Source organism: Myodes glareolus, chromosome 11 (assembly GCF_982192425.1).
Source record: "Myodes glareolus chromosome 11, mMyoGla1.1, whole genome shotgun sequence".
Classification (NCBI taxonomy): domain Eukaryota; kingdom Metazoa; phylum Chordata; class Mammalia; order Rodentia; family Cricetidae; genus Myodes; species Myodes glareolus.
This window is the reverse complement of record NC_142036.1, coordinates 26376546-26395305: the sequence shown is the minus strand read 5'-3', so window position 1 is coordinate 26395305 and position 18760 is coordinate 26376546. Positions and strand designations below refer to the sequence as shown.

Sequence of the window (18760 nt, the reverse complement as noted above, 5' to 3'; positions counted from 1 at the left end):
GGATCCTAGCCATGCAGAAATTCTATAAACAAGGTTTTCTTATTTAAAAATAAAAGTTTTAGGAGTTAATTTTCAAAATCTAAGTTATAAATTCTTACTGAATTGCACAATAGCTTTAAATTATACCATAAAGCAAACTAAACAAGCATTTCAACTCCTGAATTCATATAAGCAGTTCCAATACCAGTTGAGTCTGCCCTCAGAATGTTTTGTATTGGGCCCGAAACCATGCTCTTAGGCTAATACAACCTGAGATCATATTCTAGCCACTGGACAGTAGCCACTGTCATTCAGACTTGGGGAATGGGATTGCTAGACATCAGACAGGTCATCAGAAAGGAGACCACGTCTTCACCCCAGATACTGGAATTGTACATGTGTGGTGTTTTGAAAGAGGATGAAGGCGGGGAGAACAATAAGGACAAGCCAGCCAGAATTCATTTGGAGAATGCTATTGTTAAATCGAAAGTGAGAGGAAAGTATTACCCTTTAATACAGGATGGAAAAATGACCTCTATAGATTTTAAAATGACTTAGAGCTGACAGCTTCTTTATTATCCTCATTGGCACTTTCATGTACAGGGAAGAGAAGAAGGGGAAAAATAAAAAACAAAAAGCAAGAAAAGGAAAAAAAATCAAGCTCTTTAGAGGGTTAGGAAAACATACTGTATTTTAACTGTAGAATTTTCCTTTCAAGAATCAACAAAGTCATCAATATCTCTCTAAAGTTGATGGCAGAAACTGGGAATAAAATATGAGTAGTTTTCTTTTTCAATTGTCTCTCATCACCTCAGTAGAAAGACTTATTAACCAAAGGTGGCAAACACAACCACCATCCACTTCTGTCTGTTTCCTGAGAACTTAACTTATTAAAAGCTCTGCCAAAATCTTTCTCCATGATGCAGAGAGGAGCCACCTACACAGCTTAGGTATTCAGTCACACTCCTGTGCTACACTTGGTTTAAATGTATCTCATACAACACAAAAAGAATAAGTTTTTTTTTTAATGGAGTCATGGTTGGTACTTTGTTCAAGCTCACAGGCTCTTCCAATGAAAATGAAATGTACAATTATTTGAAGAATAACTTCAAGGTCTCAGCTTTAACAAGCATGTTACTCTACAAAGCAAAAGATCTTCATCAATGAGACCTTAAAAGGAAAACCAACTCATAGTGTGTTCCAGTACACAAAGCAGAGAACGAATGAAGGTAAGAAGTACCAGAGTATTTAAAGACTGTACTGGAACTTATTAACTGGGAATCGCTCTAACTGTACAATTTACAGAGACACACAAAATAATATCAAAAGTAGAACATACCTTGTCATGTCCGGAATCACCTCCTCTGACAATATCTGGTGCCATGTATTCAATAGTTCCACAAAAAGAATAGGCTCTTTCAGTCTTGAACAAACAAACAAAAAGGGGATTTGATTTCAAGCTAGCATGACAAGTAACGCATGTCACTGGTTAAATTATAGCAGCAGTAGCAGAGGTATAATCCGCCCAACAGACCCTCTGTATCACGGCAAACCTCTGCCTACTCAAGAGTGTACTGGGTAAACATCTGAGACAGATTTCTCATGCCTGAAACCCCACTGTCATGCATCAACACACTCACAAATGAATCCGTTTAATGTTTCTTTCTGTTACTGTTCTTAGTGCACGCATATTTCAGTTACTAGTTTCTTTAACCGTTCTTTCTTAGAAATGGAAACAGTCCCAGTAGGGTAACATGAACTAACATTTAGTAAATGAAGACTTTTATTTTCAAATATGCAAACTTGGGAAAAATACCAGAAAACTTTTGAGGAGGGTCAAAGGCTAATGAGTATAGTAACCGAAAACCTCTTTCCCCCATTACTGGCACTATTAATGGCTTATTTAAATGATGAACAAAAGTGTCTTGGGGAAACAGTGGTCACTTAATGACAGCTGTTGATTTTTTAAATAAAACTTTAAAAAAATTTCAAAAATGCTCATTTAATATATCAATCTCAAAGTTATTTTTTAAAAACTTAAAAAATTCATAATGACCAATAGATTACCACAATGTAATAAAAGAGAAAGTTAAAATTAAGACACACTAAGGAAAAGAATATATATATGTATATTCTTATATATATATTCTTATATATATATTCACACATATATACAGCTATATCTTAAGAGCACTTTATTTTAATGGTGGCATTAAAATATTTCATAAATGCCAAGTGTGGTGGTACAGACACATATATAATCTCAGCATTCAAGAGGCAGAGGCAGGTGGAGCTCTTGAGTTTGGTTCAGCCTCGTCACCTAGTGACTTCTAGGCCAGCCAGAGTTATATAGTGAGACACTGTCTTAAAATAAAATAAATCTATTTTTATAAAACTTTCTTAGATGAAAGATCTCTGATTTATATTTTATTTACCCACCAACAAGGTTTCAAGAAAAATAAGCACTCCTTTTATTTATCAATTTTAAATGCAACGAATGCATATTATTGTAGCTGTGACATAAAAGTGATAGAAGGCTCCTGTTTTATTGATTTGAGGTTAAACAAATCCACAGAAACAATGCTTTCAACACTATAAATTACACTACTCATCATAATATACATACACAAAAATAAAGTTAATATGGTTTATGATTATTCACTTCATTCCTTCTATATTCTAGGGAAACTGAAACACTATTTCCCCTAGGAACTAAAAGAAGTAACTTAGGTATGGAAAAATAAGGAATTTTTGTTGTTGTTATCTGGCAGAACTGTGCTTTTGAATGACAATGTAGATCATGTAACACATCTCTCCGCTTCATCATTTCAGGACCAAATTCTAATACAGAGGCAACTACCAAAATGATTAGCATTAAATAAAATTAATTTCACTTAAATTTGTGAATAAAAGGCCATAATTTTAAATATTTCATCATTCAGAAAAACATGCATTAAGATGTATTCATCAGATTATTAAAAATACTTTAAAATTCATTTCTAAAAAGTTCCTTAAAATTAAGCTTCTTTTAACTTAGTGTAATATTTATTATGCTATAGCCTTTTTAAACATAAAGCAAAACACACTGCATAGCCAACAGAAATACATAAAAATTAAATTATTTGATAGCTTTTAAAAATTTTTATTTTTTGTGTATCAGTCTTTGTTTTCATGTATGTTTATACACCATATTCATGCCTGGAGCCTCTAGAGGCCAGATGAGGGCACTGGACCCGTGGAACTGGAGTTATAGAAGATTGTGAGCCACCGCATATGTATTGAGCATCCAACCCAGGTCCTTTATAAGAGCAGCTACTGCTCTGAACCATAGACACATCTCTTCAACTTCATTTGGTATTATTTTAAAAGATAACATTAAGATATCTCTAAAACATTAAATGCCAAATCAAGTTTGAGAAGTCCGAAAAAAAATTCTCCAAATTTAATGAGTAAATATTTGATGAATTTAGAAGTATTGCTTCTCTTAATTTTGCTTAGAAAACTAGTCTTGCAGGCAAAACTAATAAAACTTTTGTCTCCATTTATAGGTGGTTTTGCTTCACATATTTTGAAACGTTCTGATTTCCTTCCCAGTGTGAGACAACAAAAATCAATTTTGAATAAAAAGTTCAATGGGGCTGGTGACTTAGTAAATACGGCAATTGCCAGCAAGCCCGATGACCTGAGTCTGATAACCAGAATCCATATAGTAGAGAGAACTGATTCCTCTAAGCTGTCCTCTGATCTTCACAGTTGCATGTCAGTCCAGACATGTATACACGTACAATCAATTTTCAAATTAAAGGTCTCGAAATTCTGTATTTTCTTCTCTAAAACACTAGATACTTGTAACTTGGATTTTTAAAAGTATATGAAATATATGTATTGGTTAATACTGGAAAGATGTGGTAAACACTAGCAGCCATATTTTATTTTTAAAATCTTTTTTACTGGAAATAGAATTACATCACTTTCCATTCTTCTTTTCTTCCTTTCAGCTCCTCCCAGATACCCACTCAAACCCCTCATGTTTCCCTATTTTCAAGTTGGAAACTTTTCTCTTTATTATCATTACGTATGTATGTGTGTATGTTATATACACAAACATATATAAATACAATCTAGTGAGCCCACTGTTGTTGTTTGTGTGCATATGGTTTCAGAGCTGACCACTTTAAACTGGACAAACAATAAGGCGGCTCACCCCTACAAGAGGCTATACTACATTCTAAGTCATGTTTTATTTTACCTGAAAGCAGTAACTATATATCTTACTTTTTATTGTTGAAAAATCAACTTCTAAATAATTTATGCATCCCCGAAAGACAAAATGACTGAGTTTAAAAATAGTAACAATTACATAAATCAGAACTTGAGAGAGACAGCTAACGGCTCTTTCTATAAATTATTATTTATTATTTTTTAAAAAAACAATTATTAGTAAGATAAATATAAAATCCCAAGCTTTGGAAAAAAACACAAAAAACCTTAAAGAGAATAAAAGGAACAAAAGAATTAATTAAAGAAGTGGCAAACTTTGGGGACTGCATAGAGCATATCTTACAGAAGACTAAGGGCAAACACGTGGCAAGACAGATTGTAAGTTGCTAATGTTGGTAATTTAAAAGGACACTACAGGAGTATAACAGAAATTAGAAATACACAGAAATTCTATGAAAAAACGGAGGCCAAAGAAATTTAGACATAATGGTATTTTATATAAAATTACAATTTACCCAAACTAAATCTAAAGTAATTAAAGTCTAAATATACTTATGTGTTTATATAAGTCTTTGAGCTGTTTGTCATAAAAATAGGAAACAAAAACATGGGCCATCCTGTTTTTGGATGTGGAAAATGCATTTATTCAATCTTAGAGAAGTTTGTAAACTTCTGTATATAAAAAAATCTGTAAAACTATTCCAAATGCATTTTATTGAATCAAAACCTTTATAGCAAAATCAGAAAATGTAATATCACTAAAGGAAATTATTCATCAACTTAAATAACAACATTTCTAACAAATATTAATACAAAAAGCCAATGAGTAAAGAAATACATGAAATGTGAAGCTTGTTCTAGAAAGTGAAAGATGCTTTACCATGGAAAAACAAGCCTTCCAAGAACTAATAATAAAGTCTGTCTACCAAAAACATATATATTCAGCCTAAAGAGATGGCGAGAGGTTAACAGCACTGGGCTACTCTTGCAGAGTATCTGGGTTTGGTTCCCAACACCCACATGATGGCTCACAATCACCCAGAACTCCTGTTCCAAGGGATCTGACTCTGCTGGCTTCTGTGGGCACCAGACAGACAGACAGACAGACAGACAGACAGACACACACACACACACACACACACACAATTCCCAAACACACAGAAACTAAAAGGTATGAAAACAAAAAAGAAACAAACCATTGCTACTTATAGACTGTGGCTCTTTTGTGTTGTGTGTGTGTTCATGTGTCTGCACATATGGAGGCCATAGGCCAACTTCTGATGTCATTCTCAGTAACTATGCTGACTTTTTACACAATTTTTTACTTTTTGAGATTATAATAGAATTATATTGTTTCCTGTTCTCTTTCTTCCCTTCAATCCCTCTCATGCACACCTCACTCTATTTCAAATTCATGGACTTTTAAAACTTAATTATATGTATATATGTATGTGTGTATTTCTCTCTCTGTGTGTATACTCCTGAATACATAAATACAACCTGCTCAGTCTGTATAGTGATACTTGTATCCATTTGGTATTGGTGTGCTCTTCTCTGAAGAACCCCTCCCCCAGCATTCTTTAGTTCATTGTCTAGAAGGGAGCTGTCCCCCTTCCACATTAGCACGTCTATTAGTGGTGTATTTGTTTAGAACATGTTTAGGCTACCACGATTTTTTGATGCAGAGTCTCTCAAGGGGACCCAGACCTCACCTATTAGGGTAGGCAGGATGGTCAGTGAGCTCCAGGGATCCTCTTATCTCTGCCTCCCCAGTACTGGGATTACAGCACATGCCAGCACCCTCAGCTTATGTAAATGCTGGGGACTGAACTCTGATCCTCATGTTAGCACAGTATATATTTTACCACCTTTTCAGCTCCAACTTATTTTTTAATATGGTTATCTACATAAAATACTTGAGTGAATCTATAATGTATGGAATTATGCAATGTTATGTACAAGATTAATAATGTTCCTATGTTTCAGGCTGATCCTTTAAACTCATGGCCAGCCAGCCTAGAAGAATTGAAGAGTTCTAGGGTCAGTGACAGGTTCTATACCAAAAAAAAAAAAATGGAGTACTAGAGAAAGACACCTGACATCAACATCTGGCCTCTATACACACATACACACACATGAACACATACCTGCATGCACATGTGCACACCTGCACCTCCCCCCAACATGTACTCACATACAAATTCAACTCAGAATACAGCACTCATGCACATCTTAAAAACACGAGATAATAGTGTGTACTGTTTATGGGCACACACAAAGGAAAGCTAATTACAAACACAAGCTAAATTCAATCCACCACTCTTCACATGAACTTATACAGCTGTAGGCTGCACAAAAATATACGTGCAGGTTGATCAGTTTCATCTGAAATTCATTATCATTAACCTTAACTATACCTCCAAATGCTGAGCAACAAAGTCAGTCATTTTTCAAATCCACTTATTTTACCAAGTTCAGTATCTCCATTTCTTTCCTTATTCTCAGTGAGAAAATAAAAGCAATCACGCAGACCTTCCACAAGCTACCTCTAAGTCTCCACATCTTCTTATGTCCAATAATTCATCTTCTTTCTGAATGACTGACCCTTCTCTGGCGAAGATTCACATTGTGCACTTGTTGATATCCATCTCAAAGAGTGTTCTAAGTCCTTTTTCCTCCCTTTATCATTAATGTATTTATTTCCTCTTTGTTTTCAGGGATATTCTAACTGGCATATGACATGTTTTATATCTCCTCTCTTGCTCTCTCAAAGACAGGATCTCATTCTGTAGCCAAGGCTGCCTTTAAACTCACTATATAGCTCAGGCTGGCCAGGAACAAATGATTCTCCTGGACTGTACCCTCCACACCCAGCTAATTTCTCCCATCTTAAAATATGGCACCCCAGTCTCTCTCAAATCTACCTCATCCTCTGCTGTGCTCTCTACCCATCCCAACTTTCTTCTTCATAAGTACCTGAGTTGTGCACTTGTGTGATTGTAAGTCTATTCCTGTTCTCTCCTAACTAAGAGTTTGACTGAGCTAGTGTTCAACCTTCAGCACTCACCTCACTTGGCTTTAATACAACGGACAGCTAATCATTTCTGGACTGAGACAGTTTCTTCCTTGGCTCTAAAGAACTGTCTCTTTTCTTCCCAGTTTTTTTTCCATGCTCTTTTGTTGTTCCCTCTCCTTTGTCTTATTCTCTTAGTATTGAAATAACTGAGAGTCAGATTTATCTTTTACTCTTTTCTATCTTTACTTACTCTGTTGATGTTCTCATCTGTGTTCAAGATTTGAAAAACATCACTTATATACAAAATTGGAAATTATCAAATTATGTATATACTACATACACATTTGACTACACACGTGTTATTGTCTGCTGGCCAGTTTAGAGGAGAAACCTTTGTCTCTTTGGCTCACTATCAGATCTCCACATCTTGGCTGAACATGGCAGGCACTGATTCAGTATGTCCTGAATATGCAGAAAAAATGGAAGCGTTCAGAACTAAAAATGTGAGTTTTTATGAGTTCATATGGTGTTACATTATTTTGCTCTCTGACTTTCATATGCATATCAAGCCATGGGCATGCATACACACACACACACACACACACACACACACACACACAATGTAAAAAGAAACATACTACTATTATTCTGCTAAATGGACAAAGCAACAAAATGACTCCTAATGACTTGATACTACACCCATCAATGAATTCCTCATTCAACCCTCATTACAGAAACTTCATACAGTAGATGTCAATTCACACATGAACCCACAACTCGTCAACATGCAAAGAATAAGAGCCTTTGGAGTGCTTGACTGTAATGGTGTGTCTATACCACACTCTTCCCCTCAAGGCTCTATGTGGAGGGTGGGGCAGAAAGAATGTAAGAAAGTCAGGAGCATGGTGGTATACATCTTTAATTTTAGTTTTCAGGAGGCAGATGCAGGCAGATCGCTTATGAATTCAAGGCTAGCCTGGTATGTAAGACCCAGGCCAGTCAACCTCCCCTCCTCATGTCCTGACCAAAACAAACAAACAAAAAAAAAATCCAGAGGGGTAAGAGTGGATCATTCCAAAGAAACTGCTTTTTTTTCATACACGACAGAGCAGATGCACATTTGAACTCTACTGTGACAGTATGCATAAGATCTGCAAAAGCTCAAGCCAGACAGAATCCTAGCATGGAGGAGGGAGAAGGGCACAAGGTCTTTCTCTATTAAGGAGCTACTCAATTAACTGATGCTGAAAAAAATATATATTGCCTTTAATGGTGTGACAGCTGGTATATTATCAGAGCAGGTCCCATACCTGGAACCAGTTAGCCAACACCAACTGGACTCCATAAGTTTAAGAGTTGGGGAGAAAAAAGGATAAAGAAAAAGAGAGAAAACATGAAGTTAGATGGGTTGGGAGATAAGGAAGGATCTGTGTGGAGTTGTGGGAAGGGAAAAACTATGATATAAACAGTAAAACTGCCAAAATTTAATAAAAACAATGTTTTAAATCAAAGAAATTTACAAAATACAAATAGTAATAATCTATTTTCAATCTTATTATCCAAAGGGCAAATTCTCCTAAAGTCCCCTAGTGCAGCAGTTTTCAACTCGTGGGTCTCAACTCTTTGGTAAACCTCTAGCTTCAAAAAAATTTACATTATGATTAATAACAATAGCAAATTTAGTTATGAAGTAGCAATGAAAATAATTTTATGATTGGGGTCACCACAATTGAGAAACTGTATTAAAGGGTCACAGCATTGGGAAGGTTGAGCACCATTGCCGTAGTAAGTCCTTGACGCTCAACATAGCTTTAAATAATTTTCTTTTGCTCCTCAGAAAATAAAAGAGACAATTCTACACTGATAGATGCACCTCATTCATTCCTGCTGTGACCAGTGGCTCTCTAGTGGACACATCATGGGACTGCTTTCTGTCATCCCAAGGCAGTGGCCAGCCTACTCTCATGGACGCCTGCTTGACCTCTAATAGCTATTCATCAGAATAAAAACCAAAATAGGAAAGAAAATAGATAAAACTGACAGTTAAATATTTTTTAATTAAAAAAATTAACATGATCTAAACAAATGGAATATTCAATACTTAGACGTTTCTAGGAAAGTGCTAATTCAAAAGTTTTCCCTGCTTGCTGTTGTGTTGTTTATATTGAACTGGACTTAAAGAAAAAGGAAAGAAAAGACAGAAACAATATCCTTAGTAAGCTTCAGAACCAGTTTTATGTCTTTTTCTTATGTCTGCCATAAGAACTAGTTCCAGGACAGTTAGTGAGGGATGTTACACAGAAAAACCTTGTCTTGAGAGAGAGAGAAGAAAAGAACTGTCATCTTGTCCCTGCCTCTAAAGGAGTCCCCAAAATCTGCTCTGATGTCTAGAAAGAGAAACTTCAAAATGACTATAGTTAAATATTATTAACACTAAAATATTGTATAATATCTTTTTTCTATTTTTGTTCTGTTTGTGTGTGTATATGTGTGTGGAGGTCAGAGGATAACTCTGCTGAGTCAGCTCTCTCCGTCTACGATAGGTAATTCCACAAACCAAACTCAAGTGCTCAGGCTTTGTAGCAAGTGCCTTTACTTACTGAACTATCTTGCTGGCCTAATTTTAATGTTTTTTAAGATAAGGACAAATTGAGACCACAGATGAATTCTTTGGATTTTAATCCTTTTCCTTTTCCAGCACCTCCAGCCAAATGCTTACCTAAAGAGTAATTATCCACAGTCACTTATTTTGACAAATGAATGACGGGAGTAATTAAGAGAACCCCAGTAGGCTTTCCAGGAACGTATGCAAACGAAACCAATCATAAATACATGCCACTACAAACCAATCAAGACAGGAGATAGATGGAGGTAATCACAAACTACCAAAGAGGTATTGTATGATTCTTAATGCAAAAATGTTTGCATCAATCGCGACTCTTATACAGTATGGTGGTTTGAATAAGAATGTCTCCCACAGGCTCTGGTTTTTTAACATTTTGTCCCCATTTGGTGATGCTGTTTGAGGGAGGGTTAGTAAGAAGGACCTTGTTGGCAGAAGTATATCACCGGGCGCAAGCTTTGAGCTACTTAAAACCTAGCCCTACTTCAAGTTTGCTTTCCCTGCTTCATGCTTTCAGTTAAGGATTTGAACTCTCAGCTTCCTGCCCCAGCTGCCATGTCTGCTGCTACTATGCCTCTTACCATGATAGACTCACCCTTTAGGAACTGTATGTCAAAATAAACCATTTTTTTTCATAATTTGCTTTCAGTAAGGGTGTTTGATCACAGCAATAGAGAAGTGACTAATGCATCCTAGCTATCTTGAGATACATACATTATAATAGCCAAACCCAGAAAATGTATTCTTAAGTAAGCACTTATTAGAGAAAGATGTAATTTTCTTACGAATAAGAAAATAAAGGAAGAATAACAAGATTCTTGTGTATACTTTAACCTTGCTAATAATCTGAAATTTGAATACTACACCCCACAAAATGAAATTAATATATACAATGCCTTATATTTCAAAATATACCTGCATGAGAAAGCTTATTATATTGGTATGGCAATCCTATAAATAGCTAAAATAACTATTATGTTAGAGATAAAAAAATTAGGATTCAGAAGAGTTAATAACTAAGTGGCTTTTCAAACATCATATTGCTAAAAAGATCCCATCTTTAACACAATAGAATAAATCATTGCATCTAAACTTATCAAAGGTTCAAATGTTCATTATTTTTAAAAGTCATGCTCTGTGGATCTTTTCCTTTTAAGTATATATACCACAGCAATGTGAGCTGTAACTTAGCTATCTCACTTTTAAGTGCTGAAGACTTATTTTCTTGATTAAAGCATATAATTTTGTCTACCTTGGAATTCTTGATTGTTATGAAAAAAATTTAAACACAATATTTATATAGAGAGGAACAACACATGAACATATTTTCAACATTACTTTACTGTTTATAAATAAAAAAGAAAATTCTGTCAAAGTAATTCATTATCTTCATTTTACACTATTTTTATTTTTTCTTATTCCACATTACAATTAGATATGCAATACATAGCAGACTGCTTGACTCAACAAACATTTCTTTTTTTAAAGAGATTTACTGGTTTTTAATTTCATATGTATGGATGCTTTGCCTGTTTGTACGTATACACCCTGTGTGGTTCTTGGTGCCCATGGAAGCCAGAAGAGGCCATTGGATCCCCGGGGCTGGAGATATGGACACTTGTGAGCTACCATGTGGGTGCTGCAGAGAGAAATCAGATCTTCTGGAAGAGGAGAAAAAATTCCTGGCTCACCTCTCCAGCCCTCAACAAACATTTTTGTTGTTGTTGTTTCCTGCCTCCTGTCTCCTGAGTGCTGAGATTAAAGGAATGTGCCACCACCGCTCAGCCCAACAAACATTTCTTAACTATCAAAGCTACTTTGTGGAAGACACATCCTTATCTGCAGGGACTTTGTTTTGCTTTTGAAATCTCAAAGGATTTACCGATTTTATAGCTGAGAAAAAGAACATACCAATAAAAGTATCAAATTGTACAAAGTATTATCATAGAATATATTTAAAGTTAGTAAAATAAAATTGATTTTGTATATAATTCAGATTAGCAATATCATCTAGAAATAATCATACAAATATTTAAATATATGTTCACGATTTGTTATGAACACCATTCTGTTTCTAGGGTTCATTTTAATTTTTAGCATATAGGAGGTACTTGATATAATTTGAAAATAAAGAGACAATTATGCTATGACCAGAACATATCAAATATACATAAAAAGTAAGTTGCTAAAAATTAAATTAGAATATAGGTGACAGTTGTATGGCTGTGGTAGTCTGTGGGGCCACTGACAGTGGGACCAGGATTTATCCTTAGTGCTTGAACATTTTGGAGCCTATTCTCTTTAGAGGGATACCTTGCTCAGCCTCTATATAGTGGGGAGGGCCTTGGTCCTATCTCAAAGTGATGTGCTATACTTTGTTGACTCCCCATGGGAAGCCTTATGCTGTCTGAGGAGTGGATGGAAGTGGGATGGGGGAAGGTGGGGGAAGCGGGAGGAGGGAAGGGAGTGGGAACTGGGATTGGTATGTAAAATGAAGAAAGATTGTTTTAAAAAAATAAATTTAAAAAAATTAAAGTACATTTTCTAGATCAATTTACAGATACTGAAACAAAAGCAAACCTGGGTGAGAGATGGTCTTCAATTTTGTTTATGTGGAGTTTGAGAAGCCTTGGAGGGGTCAAATAAACACAACATTACAGGCATATTTAGGGTTTGAGCCCAGAAGAGAGACGTGAGTGAGAGGTACATTTTTGAACATGTATGATATAGGAGAGAGGACAGGCTAACAAGACCAGAGACTGAGCTGTGGAGAAGCCTCAGGTAGTGGAAGAAGAGCCTGCAAAAGAGAGTGAGAGTAAGTCGGGAACTGGTGGAATCCCAGCTCCAAAGTAAAAGATAATTTATTGTTCAACACTATTGGGCAAATAAGGAAGAAAAGGAAGGGAACATACTGAAAGTAGAGTGGCACTGGCTAGACAGCTTCAGCCAAATGGTAGGGAGGTGTCAGACAAACTGGAGTAGACTCAGAAGTGCTGACTTGCGTGTAAGTAGCGGCAGTATGCAGACTTACGGACAGAGAATAAGAGCAAAATAAGCAGGTCCAAATGAGAAGCAGAAGGAGAGAGAACGTGAGCAAGGAAGTCAGGATCAGAGGGAACCTTCATCCAACGATGGATGGAGATACAGACGGAGACCCACATTGGAGCATTGGACTGAGCCCCCAAGATCCAAATGAGGAGCAGAAGGAGGGAGAACATGAACAAGGAAGTCAGGACCGCGAGGGGTGCGTTCACCCACTGATACAAGGGGACTGATTTAATGAGAATTCACCAAGGCCAGCTGGACTGGGACTGAACGAGCATGTGATCAAACCGGAGTCTCTGAATGTGGCTGACATGGGGGCTGACTGAAAAGCCATTGATAATTTCTTCTCCATGTACTGGCTTTTTGGGATCCTAGTCTGTTTGGATGCTCACCTTCCTAGACCTGGAGGGAGAGGGGAGGAACTTGGACTTCCCCACAGGCAGGAAACCCTGACTGCTCTTAGGACTGGAGAGGAGGAGGAGAGGGAGTGGGGGGAGCAGGAGGAGCTCTTAGGAGGGAGAGGCGGAGGGGAGGAAGTGGAAATTTTTATAAATAAATAAATGGGGGAAAAAAAAAAGAAATGCTAACTCAAACAGAACAGTTTGCAGTGGTATCAAACTGCCTGCAGGAAATCTGTACAGTATGATTAATGATTAATGTGGGAGGGCCAGCCCATGGAAGTGGGATACCATAGGCATATGCTGTAAAAGAAAGTAGATGGAGCAAACCATGAGGAGCAAGTCAGTAAACAGTACCCTTATGGCTTCTGCTCAAGTTGCTGTCTCCACGCTCCTGCCCTGACTTCCTTCAATGATGAGGTATGATCTGAGAGCTGTTAAGATAAAATAAACCCGGGGCTGGAGAGATGGCTCAGAGGTTAAGGGCATTGCCTGCTCTTCCAAAGGTCCTGAGTTCAATTCCCAGCAACCACATGGTGGCTCACAACCATCTATAATGAGGTCTGGTGCCCTCTTCTGGCCTGCAGGCATACACACAAGCAGAATATTGCATACAAAATAAATAAATAAATAAATAAAAAAGATAAAATAAACCCCTTTTCTCTCCAAGTTATATTTGGTCATAGTGTTTTGAACTCTACGTAACAAAAACTTACACACTCAGTACTGGTTTTGGAAATATTCCAAAAAGCAATCAGACATATAGACAGATTATTCCTTAGCTAAAATGCTTGAGACCGGAAGTGTTTGGGATTTCAGATTTTTTTTTAAACCTGGATTCTAGGAATACTAGAATATATAAAAATGATATCTTGAGGATGACACAATTTTAATTGGGGAATTTATTTAGGTTTATATAGAACATGTCTGTATGTGTGCATGTGCTTGAATGTAATGGCATTACAGAGAGAGTTTAAGTATAATTCTCAGAGATATTTTAAATAATTTTGTGTAGGAAGTGAAGTTTATACTCATGAGCCCACTAGAAAGCCAGAATTAGCACTCCTTCATCCACCATGTGGACAACCTGTGGTTGTTTGACATCACCTCCATCCACTCCAGGTTCTAAGTTTATATACAACCACTACGAAGTTATTCTCTTATACTTATTTACAAGTATGTATTTAGTACATTATGGCATTCCCGTAATGCATAAAAAAACCATGCTGTGAACTAAGCAGCACAATGGCTTGTCCAAAACTCTTGGGTTGGCTGCTAGGAGGTTCAACTGTTACAAGACACTATTTTACTTAAGATTTGGTGAGAAGATATACCATCGACAGTTGATCCACGCCTATGCCTCTGTTTGCCATGCTAGCATGCTGTTCAAGCAAGCATTTTCCAAATTTACTCTTCATTGATCTAGGATTTTTCTCTGCTCATATAGCTGAATTTAAAAAAAAGCTACTTTGGGGAAAAGTATGTGCCATAGCGTTGTTTTAGATAAAAACGTCAGTTGGAGGATGAACAGAACAGCTGTCAAGGAATCAAAGCCATGAAGTTTCCATCCAGTACAGCTATCCTAAAATACGCATTAGCTGCAGGGGGAAAAAGTGAACCCAAGAATCCAAAAAGAGGTCTCTGGTGATTCAGCTTTCTTGCTAATGCAGTAACGGCCTGGCAAGAAATTTATCCCCTAAAACAGCAAATACATAACCTTCTCCTACTAGAAGCTTACAACCTGTGCAATATACCACTATCCTAGATTGATTCTGTGTGGGGCAATTTTAATTCCATTGGAAGCTGTATCATTGGCTGTCTGGACAGTGATTTTCTGGGCAATAATGTTAAAGGGTTACATTTCATCAGTATTATAGACTTATTCAAGTATCAGCTTTTCCTCAGTGATGATCTTGAGAAATATGGAATAGATTTTTTTCTGCTGCTTTATGATAAGCAGCTATTTTATTACCTACCTACCTACCTACCTACCTACCTACCTACCTACCTATCATATACCATCCATCTGTCCATCATACTATGGATCAATCATAGGTCCTTGCACACATTAAACAGACACTCTTATTACAGAGCGGTATCTTTAACTCCTTTTAGCATTTACTTTGAAACAAGGCCCAACAATAAGTTGCCTGGTTTGCTCTTGAAGTCACTTTGTTGTTCAGGCAGGCCTTGAACCTAAGATCTTTCTGCTTCAGCCTCCCAAGGAGATGGGTTTATAAACCTGAGTCACCAGGCAGGGCTATGAATCTTTTAAAACTTAAAACTCTGAAACTCTGTCTTTTGACAAGTTCAGACTTCATTGAATGTCCAGACTTATTTTCAATTTTAGTTCATTACAATACAATGTTGTTTGCTTGATCATCACACCATGAAGTGTCTTGAGTTCACTGTGACAGGAGCAGAGATACTCATTCAGTATTTTTTATATTTTTATTTATCTTGTGTGTGTGTGTGTACATATGCACACATGAATGTGGGTGTGCAATGAGTCAGAGGACAACTTTAAGAAATTGATTCCCTCCTTTCACTATGTGAGTCCTGGCAATCAAACTCAGGTGGTCAGGCCTGGTAGCTGGTACCTTTATTCATAAGGCACTTTGCTGGACCATTTTTCTATTTTCTGTTAACTTCTATTTATTACTTTAAATCTTAATAGTTACAGCTGGAAGGTGATGGTACATGCCTTTAATCCCAGCACTCAGGAGGCAGAGGCAGGTGGATCTATGTGAGTCTGAGGCTAGCTTGGTCTACAAGAGCTAGTTCCAGGGCAGGCTCCAAAGCTACAAACAAACAAACAAAAACCTACCCCTACACACACACAAAAAGAAAGACAAAGAAAAAAATCATAACAGTTCCTCCTTCTGTTTCCTTAAGTGTGATACAATGGTCATTCCTACACAATACTCTTCAGTGAGCCATTCACAAGAGCACTGCTGTGCAACTCTCCAGTAGCCTGCATTTCTGTGCTAAGAAATAAATATAAATGCTTCCCCCTTTTCTTATCAGTGTTACCACATGAGGATCTGCAGCTCCTCTGGGATTTCCAATATATCTTTACACCACACAACAGAGAATAAGTCAAAATTAAAATAAAATAAAGTGGGCAATGTACACAGGCATTGGCTGCACATGGAGAGTGGATCACTGAGAACCTCTTCTTGTGGAGGAAGCTGCCATCTGTCTGATCTTACTTCTGTGGGTCAGGGGTCTGTACTGGGGATCTGTGTGTTCATGCAAAAGAAGTATCACAACTGACAGTCTCTTGTTCCTCAGAGACACTGATAAACTATGTTGTGTGTCCGTATTTTGACTGTGGCACATCACAGGATGGCAAGTACGGCACTTTCCATTTGTAATATTATGTTGGCACTCAAAATTTTTGTTTAGGGTTGCTCGACCTATACTTAATCTGGAACACAATACTGATGTGTTTTATTCAGTAAAGTCTTATATTACAAAACTCTTTTTTTGTTGTTGTTTTTGCTTTTCAAGACAGGTTTTCTCTGTCTGTCCTGCAACTTGCTTTGTAGACCAGACTGGTCTCAAACTCACAGAGATCAGCCTACCTCTGCCTCCCGAGTGCTGGGATTAAAAACGTGCACCACCACTGGCCAGCTACAAAACTCTTACTGTAACTCTATGTTCTATATCAATAATTTTCTGGACAGAAACAAAATTGGCTCCCAAACTAATAGTTCTTTTGAATAATCAGTACTTGAAAATACAACTTTATCATAACTCCTACATAAAAATAACACTTGATTATAATTAGTAGACATATAGCTTCAAATGCAATTGGAGGCACCTATGATATTAAACAATCCCTGTAACTGTGGGGCCTTTTGTCCATATCTACAGTCAGCATAACTATGTCTTAGTTCATTCTGAGCAAAGCCCAGCAAGATTATAAAGCGTTAGATCTGGTAGGTACTGTCACCCTTCCCAGTGAACTCTGAGAGTCTTAATTAGTAATTATAACGTAAACTAAATATATTTCACTTTGGATTCTTTTTGTTCATCACTTAAGCCATTCTCCTAAGGAGTAAAAAGGGTTATTTTATATATTAGTTGTACCTGACACATTTTATGGAGAAGTATACAATGTCAAAGTGGAGAAGTCTGATATACTGAGAGATTTACTGTAATTTTAATAGGATGGTTCCATGGTAATATTAAAATAAAAATCTCAACAGTCCATTCATATCAATTATTACTTTGAACAAATCTGCACAGACTTATATAACCCACGCACTACTACTGTTCTATTAAATGTTTACTGGCAAATAACTTTTCATCCTTGTTTTCATTCTGTTATTATTAACTTCAAATTAAAATATAATACTCACTTCATCAGCCACAAACTCCTTACTCAGACCAAAATCTGTCAGCACCACATGGCCGTTAGAATCAAGTAGAATATTTTCAAGCTTAATGTCACGGTATATAATCCCCAACTGTAAAAACAAAACAAAACAAAATAATTTTAAGACAATTTCCAAATCAATTAAAACAGCATTTATCTACCTTTGAGGAGGTTCCTCTTCAGGATTCTGAGGCTCTTAGAAACTCTTGGGGCTCAAGTGCTAGCTTTCCCAAAGCTCTCTAAATGTATCTTAGTTCTGTGTAACAAGGGTCTATCCCTGGAACCAGCTTCTTTGGGGTCTCCCTGCTGACTATTGACTCTTTCCTTTTTTTTTTCTTTTGGTTTTTTGAAACAGGTTTCTCTGTAGCTTTGGAGCCTGTCCTGGAACTAGTTCTTGTAGACCAGGCTGGCCTCGAACTCACAGAGATCTGCCTGCCTCTGCCTCCCGAGTGCTGGGATTAAAGGCATGCGCCACCACTGCCTGGCTGTCTCTATTCTCCTTAATGAACACTAATTCCAAATTATCTTCATGGTCCTTCTTGGCCAGTTTTTGCCCACAACTCTGTAATGGCTTCCGCAAATCTTCCTAAAAAGCCATCATTTCCTATGTTGAGCATTTCTGTTTTAAAACTATGTATTTATCTGCAAATTACTAATGTTTTCTAGGTATTTACCATTTGCTTTAATATATTTACACTGTCCGCCATTTTAGATTTTATGCGCTTATCTAGTATCCTGTATGACACAATATGTCAGACAGGCAATTAATAAAAGCTTTTTAAATACCAAGTTCTTAAACATAAAGGTTAGAGAGCACAGGTCAATTTTGATGTTTAGTTCTAATTTAGCAAAGCAAATCATTAAATAACATATGTCATGCATTGTTTTACAATAAGGTATGTTTTGGAAGTAAGCTGTTAGATTATTTTGATTGTACAAACATCATGGAGTGTACATCAAGTGGCACAGTGAAAAATATGTGTATCCTACTCCTCCTGAGGCCACAGTGAACAAACAGCAAGTGGGCAAACCAAGTAAAAATGACCAAACATGAGACATATGAAGCTGCTGCCATTGAAACAGAGTAGAGTGTT

At 36.8% G+C, this 18760-nt stretch overlaps 1 protein-coding gene across 3 annotated transcripts in view; it reads right to left on the bottom strand.

The window, feature by feature from the left end:
• Rps6ka5 (ribosomal protein S6 kinase A5) overlaps positions 1–18760 on the bottom strand; it is a 169837-nt gene that overhangs the window by 42823 nt on the left and 108254 nt on the right. For all 3 annotated transcript variants that reach the window (XM_085697840.2, XM_085697841.2, XM_085697842.1), the window contains 2 exons: positions 17650–17757; positions 1319–1402 (listed from right to left, as the gene is read on the bottom strand). In XM_085697840.2, the coding sequence (XP_085553966.1) occupies positions 1319–1402; positions 17650–17757 (192 nt within the window). The remainder of the gene's footprint in view (positions 1–1318; positions 1403–17649; positions 17758–18760) is intronic.